Source organism: Myotis nattereri (assembly GCF_964212035.1).
Source record: "Myotis nattereri genome assembly, chromosome: 5".
Taxonomy (NCBI): Eukaryota; Metazoa; Chordata; class Mammalia; order Chiroptera; family Vespertilionidae; genus Myotis; species Myotis nattereri.
This window is the reverse complement of record NC_138080.1, coordinates 87,041,762-87,058,959: the sequence shown is the minus strand read 5'-3', so window position 1 is coordinate 87,058,959 and position 17,198 is coordinate 87,041,762. Positions and strand designations below refer to the sequence as shown.

Below are 17,198 nucleotides of genomic sequence, written 5' to 3'. Positions count from 1 at the left end.
GGCCTGGGTCCCGCCCCAACTATCCTCCCCTGCAGGCCTGGTCACCCCCAACTGCCCTCCCCTGCAGGCCATCTTGTGGTGGGCATCTTGTGTGTTGGAGTGATGGTCAATTTGCATATTACTCTTTTATTAGATAGGATTGTATCAGGAAAATTAATGTTTTACCTAAATTCCTCATTTGACTGAACAATGTGATGAATTTGTGCTTTGCTCACCTCAATCCATCAGCAGCCGCCCCCATTTCCCCCACTCCCCACCCCCTGACAGCTTGGTCTATAATGAGCATTTGTTTATTCAATGGCCATTTTACAAATATTTATTGTATATTTATTTACTTGTACAGTTACTGGAGATAAAGGAGTCAACTAAGGAACATGGTTCCCCCTTCTTGAAGCTAATCATTTATAACAGATAAACAAATATTTACATGAGCAAATATGTGGTTGTAGTGTGTGCTAAGGGCTGTGAGAGAGAAGTGCAGGAAACCATGATAAAGACTAACAGAAAAGCCTGGCCGGTGTGGCTCAGTGGTTGAACACTGACCTATGAACCTGGAGGTCGTGGTTACTATGTATTCTCAGTCAGGGCACATGCCCGGGTTGCAGGCTCAATCCCCAATAGAGGGTGTGCAGGAGGCAGCTGATCAATGATTCTCTCTCATCATTGATGTTTCTATCTTTTTCTCCCTCTCCCTTCCTCTCTGAAATTAATAAAAACATTAAAAAAAAAAGACCAACAGAAGAACCTAATAATTTTTTTTGTTCATTTTTTTTTTCAGAAGGACCTAAGTTTGATTATAGGGGGTCAAGAAATCCTCACTAAAGTAATAGACATACTTGCCTGATTCAAACCATAAACTATAGCCTTAAATAAAGTGAGCAAAATCCATGATTTCCACAATGAAAAAATTTGTGGGTGATTTTTTAAAAATCACACATAATAGGTTGCCAATTATTGTCCTGACGTTCTGATTTAGTCTTTGGCTTTTCTTCAGCCCTGACCTTTCTCTGGACAGAGCTCTGGGTGATATTTTGCGATCTGTCGGCTCATCTACACTGGCTCCGGAGATGTTATTTATGAAGCCTGTCTGGGGAAAATTTGACTGATTATTTTCTACAGAATCTCTGGAGACCATTACCTCAGAGACTAGGACAGCCAGTCAACAGGCCAAGGGGAATAAAAGATGTTGCTAACCATATAAAATGAAAACCCAAGACACAAGCTCAGATGATAAGAAGGAACAATTAAATCAGACTCTTATGCATGGTGTTTATCAGGGATTCAGAAAAGTACATTTTGAAGTTGACGCTTTTTGCTTCATGAGACTCATAGACTGATTGCAGAGAGACAATCTAAGGGGGATGAGTTTGGGTCATTGATGGGTTGGCAAATGGCCACTGGTGATGCTGAGAGTGACTGGGCAGCTCTGACCTGGTTGAGAGAGGTCCAGGACGTGCTGAGTCACACTTAAAAAAAAAAGTTTTTATTGATTTTAGAGAGAGGCAGGGAGAGGAATAGAGAGATAGAAACATCAATGATGAGAGAGAAACAGTGGTTGTCTGCCTTCTGCATACCCCCTACTGGGGATTGAGCCCACAACCCAGGCATATGCCCTGACTGGGAATTGAACTGGTGACCTCCTGGTTCATAGGTAGATGCTCAATCACTGCACCACACCAGCGGGCTGAGTCACACTTTGATTGGCTATTTCTCCAGTGTAGATGAAGTGGAGAGACAAAATGTTCATCTGGCTCAGGGTGTTGTCTAGCCTCTATCTCTGTAGCCAGAGAGGCAATTTACTTCCTGGCTGACCAAGTTGCCAGCCCAGTCTCAGAATTTTAGGGCAGAGAGAGGATTTCCCAGCACTACTACCAATTACAGAACCTCCTCCCCCACAGGCACACCTACAACAACCTCTGCCCCCCCCCCCCCCCCCCCCGCCCACACACACACACACACACCCCTGTATCTCCACTGAGCTACTAGTTCCTCATGGCAGTAAGGGCCAAGATTCTGAGGTTGGGTCTGGGCTCAATGAAAAGCATGCCAAGGTTGATTAATAATGTCTGCCCAGGGATGGGGAGAGGGCAATGGTGCTTTCTTTTTCTTTTTCTTGTTCTTTCTTTTTTATTGATTTGAGAGAGACATACACATCAATTTGTTGTTCCAGTTATTTATGCACTCATTGGTTGATTCTTGTGTGCCCTGACTGGAGATCAAACCTGCAACTTTGGTGTATTGGGATGACACTCTAATCAAATCAACTGAGCTACCCAGTCAGGCCAACAGAAATTCTTATTTTGCCTTTCATGCCCTCCTCCTAGCCTCTCCATTTGTAATGCACCCCACTTCCCTTCCCCTGCCTGGTGTTTATAGTCAAACCAGACCAAGTGCATCTTCAGAAAGGTTGGGATCTTTCCTGCCTTTGCTCTCATCTCAGGGGGTGCTCCTATCCATCTCTCTTTTTGATGTCCAGTGGTTGGAATTCTACCAGGGAAGGTAGAATAGGTATAATTTTTCTCAAACTGGAGTGTAGTAAGTTACACGTGCTGATTTTGTTTCACTAAAACATTAGCATTTCTCAGCCATTTACTTTAAATGGCTCTTCAAACTTTTTCTTACTGATTTTGCAATTGAATTTAATTTTTAAAAATTTGGTTTTAGAGATTTGGAAGCAGTGATACATATTTAAATTAATGAACGAAAACATAGGTTAACACTGAGGAGCTTAGAGAAGTTGGAGGGTGGGATTTGGAACCCAGAGTTGCTATCACTTTCTGGGTTTGTGATTTGGGCAAGGAATCAAACCTCTCATCTTTGGCTTTACTCATCTTTGTAAGGGGACATAGGATAAAGCCACAGGCTGAGAACCGCTGCCTTAGGACCTCCAGAGGAACACAGCCCTGCCGACAGCTTGATTTCAGCCCCGTGTGATTTTACACTTCTGACCCTCAGAATCGAACGATAATAAATGTGTGGGTTTAAATTTTTTTTCATATTTTTTTAATGAGGTACAATTCACTTAGAGTAAAGTGCACAGGTATTAAGTGTACCACATACTGAATTTTTACAAATATATACCTTCATGTAATTGGCATCACAGTAAAGGCAACAGTATTTCAGCCACTCCAAAAGTTTGCCACATACCTTTTAGTTAAGCTCTCCAACCCATAAGGAATCGTTGTTCTGATTAGTTATATATTCATTGGTTGACTGCATGATGTCTGTTTGTGAACATTAGTGCAAATAACAATGCAGGGCAGAAGGGAAATAATGTCTTAAGCATATTATGAAAATAGCTTTGCCCTAGCTGGATTGGCTCAGTGGATGGAGCCTGGACCCGCAGACTGAAGGGCCCCGAGTTCGGTTCCAGTCAAGGCATGTACCTTGGTTGTAGGCTCAATCCTTGGCCCTGGCAGGGCGCATGCAGGAAGCAACCAATTTGATGTGGCTCTCTCACATCAATGTTTCTCTCTATCTCCCCCCTTCCCTTCCACTCTCTCTAAAAATCAATGGAAAAATATCCTCAGGTGAAGATTAACAAAAATAAAAAATAAGAAAATAGCTTTAATCTCAAGTACTCCAGTTTGTGTTAAGTCACTGAATTTGTGATCATTTATTACAGCAGCAATAGAAAAGTAATATAGTTATTTCTGAGTGACAAAATTTCTATTTTCATTAGGACTCCCTGCATTTGCATATTTTATATATGTGTTATTTACATTCAAAAGAATGATTTGTATTTTTAATAGTTGAGAACAAAACAAAAGACTTTCTAATGCCCAAGCCAGCTCTAGATCGAGTGAACTGGCTCACTTAAGAATCTTCTCTGTCTATAGGGATTTCCATTCTGGAAGGGGCTTCACTGAGTTGTTTGTTTAAAGCCATTTATTAAGCATCTACTATGTGTGAGCTGCTTTAAGTACATATTCATAGCAGTACCTTCTGCCACGGGTATTGCTCTTATTCCAAATGATAAATGAGGAAACCAAGCAGAAGGCATAAGGTATCTTGTTCAATTCACATAGATACCAAGTGGTGACTCGGGGATTCAATGTGGGTCTCTCTGACATCAGGGCCTGCAAAGACCCAGAGTGGGTGTGATTAAACGAAGGGATGTTTGTGAGTGTGCAAGAGGTGGCAGTGGTATGATGGGGAAAGAGCAAACAAGCAGGAGCCAGAAACCTGGTCCCACCACTAACTCACTTCATTCATTCAACAGATATGTACTGAACATTACTCTGTGCTAAGCACTATTATAAGAGCTGGGGAATGAGGCAGTGAACAAATCATGCAAACATACCTGCTTCAGGGAGTTTGTATTCTTGCGGGATGTGAAAGACAATAAACAAAATAAAGTCGGTTTCCTTCCACAAGATCATGTAAAGGAGTCACAAGATGTCTATAGAGGATGGTATAGTATAGCCAGGAGGGCACACACAGGCTTTGACGTCAGGATTCCTAGGTTTAAGTCCTGGCTCTGCCGCTTCCTAGCTGTGCGACTCTGGGAAAATTACTCAACCTCTCTGAGCTTCCATTTCTTCAAGTGTAAAACAGGAATGATAATCCCTATAAACCTAGTTTGTTAGGATGAATACATGAGATAATCTATGTAAAACCCAAAAAGTAGTAGAACGCCATGGATAGGAACACTATTACTATTGCGATATTGTTATTATTATTATTATTAATTATTATTATTGATGTTGATGCCCTGCATCTACCCTGAGTTCTCATAGTCTGTGATTCCCTGAAGAAACACTGGTTTCTGAGTCACAGATGATGGGGGTGTCTTCCAGGGAACCCTTCTACTCAGCTCCGTTCAGCCATCCGGCAGGACCCCTTTTCACACGCCCAGTACAAGTGGTCCCTTCCGCTGGAAACAGGCCATCTCATCTCCTAATTTGCTGAAATGACACATGGACCCTTTCCGCTCACAGGAGCAAGAGAAGCAAGTCAGAAGGGAGCTGGGTTGAGGAGAAAGTGGAGCCCGAGGAGCTGTGTGCAGCTGCAGATTCAATCACAATTAACAAAAGCCACCTGGGGAACCGGCTGTGCTGGGCATGGCTGGGGCCCATTTGTTTGCAGGCTGTGGGTTGCCAGGGCTTTGTTAGCAGCCCTCAGCGCGGGCCCCGCAGGAAGACTTTATTTGCTTTTCCTGTATGCCAGTCCTGTCGGCAGCCTTCACTGTATAACCTGGCCTACATCTGATGACTGTGTTCAGAGAGGGGCCAGGTTCGTGGAGCCTGGGAAGATTTGAATTTTAATCAGAATGTTCTTTCACCCTTTACACTGCTGCTCTCAGGCTAGCGAATTTCCTTCCCCGAAACCCTTCAACACACACATACACACACACTCCCCCTTATACTTCTCATGCCCTTTTCACAGTTCATATATTTATGTGACATTTTCTTTAAATATGGTTTTAAAGATATGAGAGAGAAAGAGAGATGGAGAGAGAGAGAGAGAGAGAAACATTGATGTGAGAGAGAAACATTAATCAGCTGTCTCCTGCACACACCCCGATTCCCAGTCAGGGCACATGCCCCGGTTGTGGACAACCTGGGCATGTGCCCTGACTGGGAATCGAATCTGTGACCTTTCGTTGCATGGAAGGGCACTCAACCAACTGAGCCACACTGGCCCGGGCCATGTGCCATTTGACCACGTCGGCCTCTCCTGGGTATTGGAAATGTCAGGCAGGTCAGGCGTTCTGTTCACTCCTGCTGACATGGCTTCCCCGCAGTGTGGGTCCCTCTTACAATTAGGTTGTTGGATTTAGCAAATAAAACCACAAGATGCCCAGTTATGTTAGGAATATGAATAATGAATGATTTCCAGTTAAAATATGTTCCGTGCAATCCTTGGGAGATATACTGTGAATTATTGGTTATTTATCTGAAGTTCAGATGTAACCGTACATCCTGTATTTTACCTGGCAACCCTAATTACAGCTTGTCTGTGATGCTCAGTAAATATATACATGAATGAAGAAGTGAACAAAGCTAAAGCATGATCAAAAACAGAAAACCGAATGCAGATATTTTACTGGGAAGTACACAGGAACGCCTTAGGGGTGATTATTTCAAGGTGATAGGATTATTGCAAAATTTCTGTTTTTCGATGTGATTTTGTACGATTTTCAATTGACTGACATGAGCAGAAAAGTTTTCAAATACCATATAGGTACGTACTATCTTAAACAAAATAAACCTGCTTACAAAGGAAACAATTTGTGTTTTCCCTCAGCCTGAAACCCAGAATTTTCTGAACACATCCCTGTGGTAAGGGGCATTTTGGGAATACATGAGAAGATTATTGAAAGCAATATTGAGAAGCATATTCTGCATATCAATAAACTAGAGTAAACTAGAATACACAAAGGGGTACAAGAAGTTCAAAAAATATTGCTGCTATTTTACTAACCATACAGTACTTCTTAAGAAAATTGGCTCCTGAAGCTTTGGGAATGTACAAGTAAGTCCAGTTAAACCCAAGACACAAATCTTGATTCAATTGTACATAATATACTGGGGATGCTTTGATTTTTTTGTTTGATTTGCAGAATGAGGGTGGAAAACCAAGTGAGACAAACATAAGCTCTTATAGAGAATAAGTTGAAGACTCCTCCTTCCCACCCCCAACCCCCGACAACTTCCCATGATGCCTTGTTCCAAGCATCATTTAAATGTACTTTGGGTGTTTAATAATGAGCATGTCCAGAATGTTTCACCTTAATGGGGCAAGGAAAGGAACTAGAATTTGTAAGATGCTTACTACATGCTGGGCACTGAGCATAGCACTTTGTCTCATTTCATTCACAAAAACAACCCAAGTCATATCCATTAACCCTACCTTAGAACAATGTGACTTAATGATAAAGATTGCTCACAATCACACCTCCAGAAGTATTGCAAGGTGCTGAAGAGTCATGGAAAGAGTGACTTACATTTACTGTGCTGTACTTACTAAGGCAGACAGCATTTTTTAAAAAATATATTTTTATTGATTTAAGAGAAGAAGGGAGAGGAAGAGAGAGATAGAAACATCAATGATGAGAGGGAATCATTGATTGACTGCCTTCCATGTGCCCCACACTGGGGATAGGGCCCGCAACCCAGGCATGTGCCCTTGACCGATATCGAACCTGGGACCCTTCGGCCAGCAGGCTGACACTCTGTCCATTGAGACAAACCAGCTAGGGCCAGACAGCATTTATTAGAAGATCTTTAGCTCAGGGTTTGAAAGACAAAGGTTTTCTGCTATACCTTGAGGAATGGTACCCCTCCCAGTTTTCAGTTCTGAACGCGGGGCTGGAATCATGGGATGAGGGGTGGAGTGTCTCTTCTCTCTCCTCTCTCAATGTTAATGGCGCCCAGTGTTCCACTGTGAGACTCAGTGTGAAAAGACAGAAGGACAGGGTAGACGTCCTGTTGTCACCAAGTCAGCGCCCACGGAGGACAGAAAGTCATCTGGAACGATACCATGTCAGCAGATTGCAAAGCCTGCAGACTGTGGCTAGCTTCAAGTCTCATAACACCCACCCATGTGGGAGGAAAAAAACAGGATTAGAATGAAACCAGCCTTACCTACTCAGTGATGAGAGACAAGCAGGGAAGGGTAAAAGGCTAAGTCTGTCTTTATGAAGGGCTCCTGGTCTTAAAAAGAGAAAATTAGTTGAGTGAACTTTGAAAGAAGGGAAATGCGACTTTGGACAAAAAGAGCCTGTGAAGTGAGAGCACTTCCTCATTTTCAGGGTGGAGAGAGATGGAAAAAAGGCAATTTGATGATGATTGCTAAGGATGGAGAAGAAAGAGCTGCCTGTTTAACTCTTTCCATGGCAGCGTGTTCAACGGGCCACTCTAAAATACTGCCTGAATACAGGAGCCTGAGCCAGAATTAGACTCTCCCATGTCTCAGTCGTGCAGAAGCTATAATAGACCTGTTTCCAAGCCACACGGAACCGCCTTCTATTCAATGGCAGTGGATAGCATTTGAGCAAAGTGCATAGTAAGGGAAGTGTGTTCATTAAAGATGGAGAGAGACAGGTTTCATGCACTCGTTCCTCCAGAGGAATGTCCCTAAATGCACAGTGACATGTCAATTATTTTTCCATTAGTATTCGCTGGATAAAGACCTTTTTCTTGCCTTTGCTGGCAAGTAAGCACTGCTTGGTATGCATATTTAAATGACAGTCCTACGGAATTAGCTTTAAGAATTGGCTCTGAGCATAATGGCTGCCTTCAAATGCAGAGCAAAATGAGAGGGCCACAGAAAGACCTCCACACACAAGAAAAGAGCAGGAAGTCAGAGATAACGAAAGCCTCGCCATTTTCTAAGCGTGGGGTTGTAATAATGGCTTTGAAAACAGATCACTTAAGGTAGCTCCAGCTCTGTTAAAACCTATATGGAGAGAAAGGCAGCACCCATCCTCGCTTCAAGGAAATCAGCTTTATTGCCAATCATTTGAAAGTATGTTTTTGTTGATTTTAGAGAGAACAGAAGGGTGAGGGAGAGGGAGATAGAAACATCTATCTATGAGAGAGAAACATCGATCAGCTGCCTCCTGCCCGCCCCCTCCTGGGGATTGAGCCTGCAACTGGGCATGTGCCTTGACTGGGGATCAAACCAGAGACCTCTCTGTTATTGCCAATCATTTAAAGGAGAAAGCCCTTAGTACAAGTTCTATAGATCAACCTCATGTCAGCCAGTGATGCCACACTTTGTACCTAAAGTCTCTGCCCCACGGTTAATGGGGGAAAGTATCTAATGAGTGAGGAGACATCTGAACTCATTCCTTCAACCTATTTAATTACAATGCCCTTAAAAAATAAAACTTGATCTCAAGGGCAAGAGAAACTGTGACAACTAGACCAAGAAGTACTTATTGGTGACAATAAAACAGCTATTTTGTTTCATTATCAAGCCAAAGACACCGCGGAGAACAAGAGTCCTTGGGGAAGATCCTAAGAAGGACTTTGCAATTGCACACCTAGAAATCAAGGCACGCTCATACCACAGTATTGGGGTGAAGACGGGGTATCTCCATTCAGAGAGAGGTGCAATAAAACCACTCACCACAGCCCTGGCCCGTGTGGCTCAGTTGGTTGGACATCATCCTGTCCATCCAAAGGTTGCTAGCTGGATCCCCTATCAGGGCATATGCCTGAGTTTCAGGCTCGATCCCCCTGCCGGGGTAGGGGGTGTGCAGGAGGCGGCAGATCGATGCTTCACTCTCACATCAATGTTTTGGTTTTTTTCCCCCCCCCTCTCTCTCTCTCTCTCTTCCTTTCTCTCTAAGAAATCAATTAAAATTTATATTTAAAAAAACCACTTACCACAAATTAACCAGGAAAGGGTGCTCCAGACCCTGCATGATCTGCAGTTCCTTGAAGACATTTCTCACTTCGTTGCGCTCGACACACTTCTGTTTGTTCATGTACTTCATTGCATACATCTTCTTGGTATCGTTCTTCTGAACGATGCAGACCTATTGGGGCAAACCAGAGTGAGAAGGTGATTAGGGAGATGACGGATCATAGCGATGAGCGACAGAACCAGATGCGTTCTTCAGCATGGCTTGGAGGCCTTATCACTTGCAAATTCTCTGACGCTACAGTTGCCACTTAGTTCTGATTTCAGAGTAAAAAAAACTCCATTTTCTTCCCATGTGCAAGATAAACTCCTAAATCTTTGCTTTCTCAAACGAATTTGCCTGTTTTTGCTTTGGGAACTTTTTTAAAACAGCATTTTGGAGAAAATAGCTGCCTCCTTGTCAGGAAACTTCCCGTAGCAAATGCCATCCTCATTCTGCTTGAGTGACTTAAATGAATGGGCAAAGCTGTCAGGCTGAATGATATTGTGCAAAGAATCTCTGTTTGTACCCATAAGTGATGTAACGAACCAAAAAAGACTTTTCAGAAAGGGATAACATGAAACGCGATGTCCATATTTTTGACGTATTTTTAGAGGTTCATATAAAGCCTGATAATGTAGACAGCAATACTTTTAAAATGCAAGTTCAATATGAAATATTCTCAAGGTACATCTCCACTAGGAAGCAAATAATCAGGGTTTGAATCTAGAAGTTTCTTCCAAAAAATTAGACTGTATATGTATATTTGTCATGGTAGGATTTTTAAAAAAAAATAAAAACATGGTACGACTTGGGAAGAACAGAAATTAGGTGGCATCTTTCCCACATGAAAAGGTTTAATGCTTACCTTGACATCTCTGAATTATTCCTGGTGGTCCCAGTAACTCAGTAACCTGAACATCCTGGACTCTGCTCCCTGAATTGTATAGCCCTATTAATCATTTGGATTCTCACCTTCCCAAAACTGCCTTTCCCAATGGCTCGCAGAATTTCAAAGTGGTCAAAGTTGACTGTAAGACAAACAGAAGAACATTGTAAGTGATTATCAGTTGTCTTTTAGTAGCTAATAAATAATAAATAAAGATTGGGCTAAACCGAAGTACCTTGTTTAAAACAAGATTCCAGACTAGCTTAAAATGCCCATTCATTTAGTCAATGAATATCTCTTGAACATTGTATTATATGATGCCATAATCACAGTGCTTAGTACTGGAGGATACAGCAATAACAGAGTAGAAATCTAACCTCTACCCAAATGGAGCCTGTGGTCCTGTGAAGGCTCCACACAGAAAGAAACCCTTAAGGATTAAACAGTCACAAAAATAAGTGGACAATTAAAACTGCTACTGAACGTTAGGAAGGATAAAGTTGTGGGGCTCTAAGAGCATGTACTGGGATTTCACACAGGCGACAAAGTCAGGGGGAGCATCTCTGACACAGATGTTTATGGAGAGATCTAGTCCCCTGTGGATCTGGTCCTACTAAGGATCCGCACCTCTAATACCTTCTCCCTGCCTATTCCCCCAACCAACCACTCCTTTGTATCTTAATAATTTTCATTTTCCCAAGTAGAAAACTATTACACTCATAAGTTCATAGAATGAGCCGATCCCCAAAGGACATTTCTATGAGATTAGCATGAACATGTGGACAGAGTCTACTGAATGGGGCTATGAAATGCAGATGATCTTTTACACCTGCCATTTTAACACTTCAGCACCGAGAAGTCAAAAGCAGTAGCTGTGCATAGGTGGCGTGGTCTCTTGGTCAGTGCTCATGAAATGCTTGGTGATGAGAAGAGCCAAGTATAGATTCTCTTAGGTGACAATTTTTGGTTTCTTGCCTTGATGATTTTGAGGAAACATTCCACTTGTTTCCTGGTTTTTGAAATAAGGATTTAGATGAGTAAAATTCCAAATGAGGAATTATAAGAGCTTATTCTGAAAGGGTTGGGAAACACTAAAAGGTACCACTCTTCTTTTTAAAAGATGTATTCTCTCTCTCTCTCTCTCTCTCTCTCTCTCTCTCTCTCTCTCTCTCTCTCTTTCTCTCTCTCTCTCTCTCAAAATAATTATATTATCTCTTTCTGAAGGAAAGAGAAATAAGTAAGGGGACATCTAAAGGCTTTTCCAAGCTTTCTGAGGGTCAAAACATGTCTATAATATAACTTATGGATGAAAAAGGGGCCACATACTAGACCTGACAGGCTCAGGGGGGCCTGTATGGTGGATCTTACAAACTCAGAGACCTAAAGTAACCACATAGGATGGTCTGAAATGAAAGCTGCCTAGCCCAGCTGATGTAGCTCAATGGTTGAATGTCAACCTGTGAACCAGGAGGTCATGGTTTGGTTCCCGGTTAGGGCACATGCCTGGGTTTCAGGCTCAATCTCCCAATCCCTGGTAGGGGGAATGCAGGAGGCAGCTGATGGATGATTCTCTCTCATCATTGATGTTTCTATCTCTCTCCCCCTCTTCCTTCCTTTCTGAAATTAATAACAATATATTCAAAGAAACAAACAAAAAACTTCCTAACTAAAAGCAAGTCATTGTGGGAAATAATGTCCTAGGCAGGTATTTCCTTTGACAAAGGATGATCATTACCTTATGTGAGCCTGTCTATTGTCATTTTTGCATCTATAATAACATAACTTGGGAATGTCAGAGTGATCCCATTTTTCCAGATCACTCTACAGCCTCACACCGGAGCACAGATCCCAGAACCCCTCGTGGTTATCTTCTCCTGCATACTCTCTCTCTCTATGCTGTAAATGTTCATTGTTAATTATTCTATACCACCAATGTAAAAGAAGTATGTGTCTATCTGTTTTACTTTTTATCCAATCTCAGAGATTTCCCTACTTTGCTTTCTCCCTAATCTACCACCAAATAGATTTCATGTAACCTCCTTACATCTTCCCCTTTGATTCTGATGTACAAAATAACTGGTAAAACTGCCATTTTCTGGGGCATTTTGTCAGTCCATTGAGATTTTGCTTCCTAGCAATTGTCGTCAGTTTGGCTCAAGTAAACTCATAAACATTCATTACAGGTTTGAATGTTCCTTACATCAATAGACTTGATCATTACTTTCTCCTCTAAACTCCCAAATCAATTCATTTCTACCACTAAAGCCATTTAATCATGTGAGGCAGCATGTACATTGCAAATAATCCTGGTTTTAGACTCAAAATAGTGAAGTGACTTGACCTAGCCAATGTGGCTCAGTTGGTTGGAGCATCATCCTGTGCACCTAAAGGTTATGGGTTCAACTCTTGGTCAGGGCACATACCTAGATTGGGGGTTTGATCCCCAGTCAGGGTTTGTATGGGTGGCAACTGATCAATGTTTCTCTCTCACATTGTTGTTTTCCCTCCCCCGTCCCTGTTGCAAAGCCACACTTAATACTTCAGTGGAAAAGTGGGCAGAATCAACCCACCTGAGTCTGCTCAGTAGCATTCATGTAAATTCAATATACACCTTTTTGAGCCTGGACCCAGGCTCTTAACCACTATTTTTATGGTTGTCTTAGTGTTATTATCTCACATCTACCTATCCCAGAGGCAGAATCAGGGGAACAAGACGGAATTTCTTCATCTCTCCTTTTAGAATCAGATGAGCCAGGTCAGGTTTTTCTGAGCCTTTCTCTAACACAAACATGCTGATTGTGGAATCCAGGGCTGATGTTTTGATTTCCTTTGCTTTACTTTTCATACCATTTCCCCATTCTCAACATTCTGCGCAATAAACAGTGTTGAAGGAAAGAAAAGGGGAAACCCTCTTTACAGTTTATTGTAACACTCAGACACTTGAAATTTGGAAAAAGAGCATTCTAGAAGATAAAGCAGATACAATATGGTGGTTAAGAGCATGAAACTCTGGGTTTGGGTTCTGGCCAGACTACTTACTAGCTATGAACTTGAAGTAAATTATTTAAGCTTTCTGAGTTTTAGTTTCTCCCTATGAAAAAAATTAGTCATATACAGTATCCCTTCTAAGGTTTTTATGAGGACTAGGTGAAACAAGATGTATCAAAGGTTCTTATTTGGGTATTTTGGGGAGAGAATAAGAACTCAATAAATGTACCACTATTATTGCTGGAATTTTTTGTAATTGTTACTGTGTGAGTCATCTTAATATCAGCCCAGAATATCATTTGCCAAAACATTAGGCTAAATGATATTGTGACTTCACACAGGACACATTGCCAAGAATGTCACTTCCCTGAAGACAGACACTGGCCTGCCCTGTTTATCTCTATATCTACATTGCTTGGAACCCCTTGGGCAAGTAGCAGGTGGCAAACCCTTGTTCCGTGGAAGAAGGAGGCAATAAAGCACCGTCAGCAAAGTTTCCCAGAGTATAAAGCTATATTTGGAGAAAAAATTTAAAGATAGTTTTTTCCACGTCGACTTCCTAGCATATCATCATTTATAACAGGTACTTCCTAAGAAATGTCGTACCAACAACTTTCTATCAAACGGCTTGTTAATGTGCTGGGCAATAGAGTGGGCTTCCATTGGAATGTTATTATAATATTACAACTTCAGATTCATCTGGAGAAAATGGATTTATACCTTAAAAGCCTCAAGGGTTGACTGACTTTCTGAGCTCAGAAGCATGGAGAGCTGCCATTCTCCACCCCACCAACTTCACAGTGACCAGCTATCCTAAGTGAGGCCACGGATGCAAAGCCCAGGAAAAGGCAGGTGATTAACAGCGGGAGTCAGAGGGCTCTTGCTTTGTCAGCACTGCGTTTTCTTTGAACGGAAATCACTGTATCATCCTATGCAACACAAAGGAGCCAACATTAAGCGACAGTCTCCCATACACCTTGTCCAAAGGAAGAGGGAATCAGTGCCTCTCTACATCCTGTCACTTTGCCCATTTTTAAGAAAAAGGACAGACATAAATTAAGGCTTTCCTTACAGATATAATTCTTCCAGTGGACTTCACAGTTTTCCATTAATTAAATGAATGAATGTTTGGTCATCGTGCTACATTCCCAATGGAGGCCTTTGCAAGGAAAGGCTCACTTATACCCTTTTAAGGTAGTCACAGTAAGAGGGGGGAAAAGCTAGCCACTTCCCCAGAAGCCACAGCTTTGCTGGTGAGTCAAATCAACAAATATTCATTGAGCATCTGTGTGCCCAGGACTCTGCTAGGCACTGATGATAAAACAAAAGGAGCCCTGGCTGGTGTGGCTTAGTTGGTTGGGCATCATCCCGTGCACTGAAAGGTTGCCGGTTTGATTCCCAGTCAGGGCATATGCTCAGGTTGTGGGTTTGATTCCCCGGAAGGGGGCATGCAGGAAGCAACCAATTGATGCTTTGCTTTCACATAGACATTTCTCTCTCTCTCTCTCTTTTCCTCTCTCTCTCTCTCGCTCTCAAAATTAAATAAATAAATAAAAATAAATAAGAAAACAAAAGGAGCTTGGGACTAAGTCACATCCTCAGAAAACTGTGACTCATTCAGCAGTATTTGTGAGAACATTAAATTAGCTAATCAAATACACCATACCTCATTTTAACTTATTTTATTTTGCTATAGTGTGTAGTGTATGTATCTTTGGAATCCAATCTTTCCTCTTTCTGGAGGTAGAGACTTAGGTAAGTATAAATAGGTACATGGGCAAATACAGCAGACAAAAAACAGCCGCAGACTGTTACTATTTGGCATAGAAAGAGGCTCTCTGGACCTGCAGAGATGGGAAAGAATATTGCGCCATGAAAAGTTTGCTTCTTGGTTTTTGATGATGATTGAAAGCTTTGATGAAAGATAAATATTATTTGGGTCAGACAGAATTGCATTAGAATCCTAGCTCTGCTGTTTACAAGAGAAATAAAATTAGAAATTTACCTGACCTTTCTGAGCTTCAATTTCTTGTTCTCAATAAAGATTATTTTTATATAAAACTAATATACTTTTGGTATACAAAAAATACAGAAAAGTAAAAAGAAGAAAAACAAAATCATTGAAAGATAATAGTTAATATTTTGATTAAATTTTGTCTTTTTAATGTTCTTATTTTTACCAAAGTTATATATCTGTATCTATATTTATATACAGCTTAGAATCAAATAGTTTTTAAAAGTCTATTATAAAACACTGATATTAGTTCTATGACCCATTTGTCTCACTTTCCAATCTTTCCAAGCCAAGAAATAAACACCTTTACTTCTTTTGGTAATAAATTTGGTAGTTTCCACCATATCTTCTAAATAATATAATTTTACTGTTATTTCTTTTTAGCTTTAGTTATTACTTATTGAATTCCCAAGATAGAAGGCAAGGATTTAACTCACTCTCCTGGTCATTTGGGCTTATGCCAAAATGCTCCTATCTTTCCAAAATATCGGTATCTGATGTAATAGTTTCAATTAGATCAATATTCTAATTATTATGAGTATGGAAATGGTATGTGCAGCTAAGTTGTTCAGCATGATTAGTTTCCTCTTCTTGCACAATGTTTCAGTTTCCCTGGAGTCAATAATTGTCTTGTTTATACATAAGCTTATTTTTCTATATCCCTTTTTCTAATTCAAAAGAGTCTCTATCTGGCCACCCAACAGATAAACTCCAGCCTGGTGGGTGGCCATCTGAGGATGTCATGGGGGTGCTCATCCCCAGCCATCCCTGCACTGGCACCCAGGCTCATGCCATAGACAGAGGGTGGGATGGGCCAGGGTGGCACCAGGAACAACCAACTTCCTGGGGAGGCAGCAGTGTGTGAGCCCAGCTCCAGCCTCTGGGGCATGAGCCATTGTCCCATCAGACCTCACACTCAAATTCAAAGATAAAATTAGTAAGAATTTAGAGACAGTACCTGCAGGTCATAAAGCAAAATGTAGGGCCTGAATGCACTGACCTGCCTGCCTGCATTGGCCCCACAGGGAGGAAGCCAGTCCTGGTTCCTGGCTACATGAATTATTAGTTTCTTCCCTTTATATTGATTAATTCCACTTGCTCTAGCATCTGCTCTTTAATAGAAAAATTCCTCCCTTAGTATCATATTCAGCTTTAGCTATTGGCTCACATCTCTGCTTCTCTTTAGATTAAACGTTTTGAAAGAGTTGACTATACCTGCTGTGTCTATGTCCTCAGCTCCCAAACATTCCTAACTCCCCAAAATCTGGCTCATGCTTTCACCTCCCTGAGCTGCTTTTGTCAATATTACCAACATCCTGTAGTTGCCTAAACCTATAGACAGGCCTCACCTTATGCAACCACACAGGAGCACTCAGTGTAAGGGACTGCCCTCTCGTACTTAAAACACCCTTCATTTTTAAATTTCAGGACAAATGTTTTTCCTTCCTCACAGGCTGTTCCTTCTCAATTTCCTTAGATGAATTGCTCCCCTCTGCTTGACTTCTAAATACTAGGGTTCCTTCCTTCTTTTGCTTCCACATTCTCTCCCAAGGAAGACTCACCAATCCCCATGCCTTTATATCAGAGAGGGATATAAAGTCATCTCTGGCCACTCAACCCCAGACCCAGACTTGACATCACCATTTAGATGCTGCACAATCATTTTATGCATCCAAACTAGGACTCTTGACTAAACCCAAACATGTCCCAGCCCTTCAGCACCCCCTATTCTCCATCTCAGAAAATATCACAGCCATCTATCTACCTGACTACTCAAGCAAAAATCTGATTCATTCTTGATTTTGTTCTTTTCCTCTTACCCCATAATCAAACCATTAGTAACTTCCAATTATTGTATATTAAAAATAAATGTTGAATAAACTCTCCATCCACATTGCTATTCTGTTGGCCCAAGCATCATTCACATAAATGAATGACTGTCCTCATTAAAA

The 17,198-nt window shown here is 41.5% G+C and overlaps 1 protein-coding gene across 1 annotated transcript in view; it reads right to left on the bottom strand.

The window, feature by feature from the left end:
- Positions 1 to 17,198, bottom strand: part of STK32A (serine/threonine kinase 32A) — an 87,734-nt gene that overhangs the window by 56,525 nt on the left and 14,011 nt on the right. The window contains exons 3-4 of the mRNA XM_081091216.1: positions 10,331 to 10,386; positions 9,339 to 9,490 (exon numbers count right to left, since the gene is read on the bottom strand). Coding sequence (XP_080947342.1) covers positions 9,339 to 9,490; positions 10,331 to 10,386 — 208 coding nt within the window. The remainder of the gene's footprint in view (positions 1 to 9,338; positions 9,491 to 10,330; positions 10,387 to 17,198) is intronic.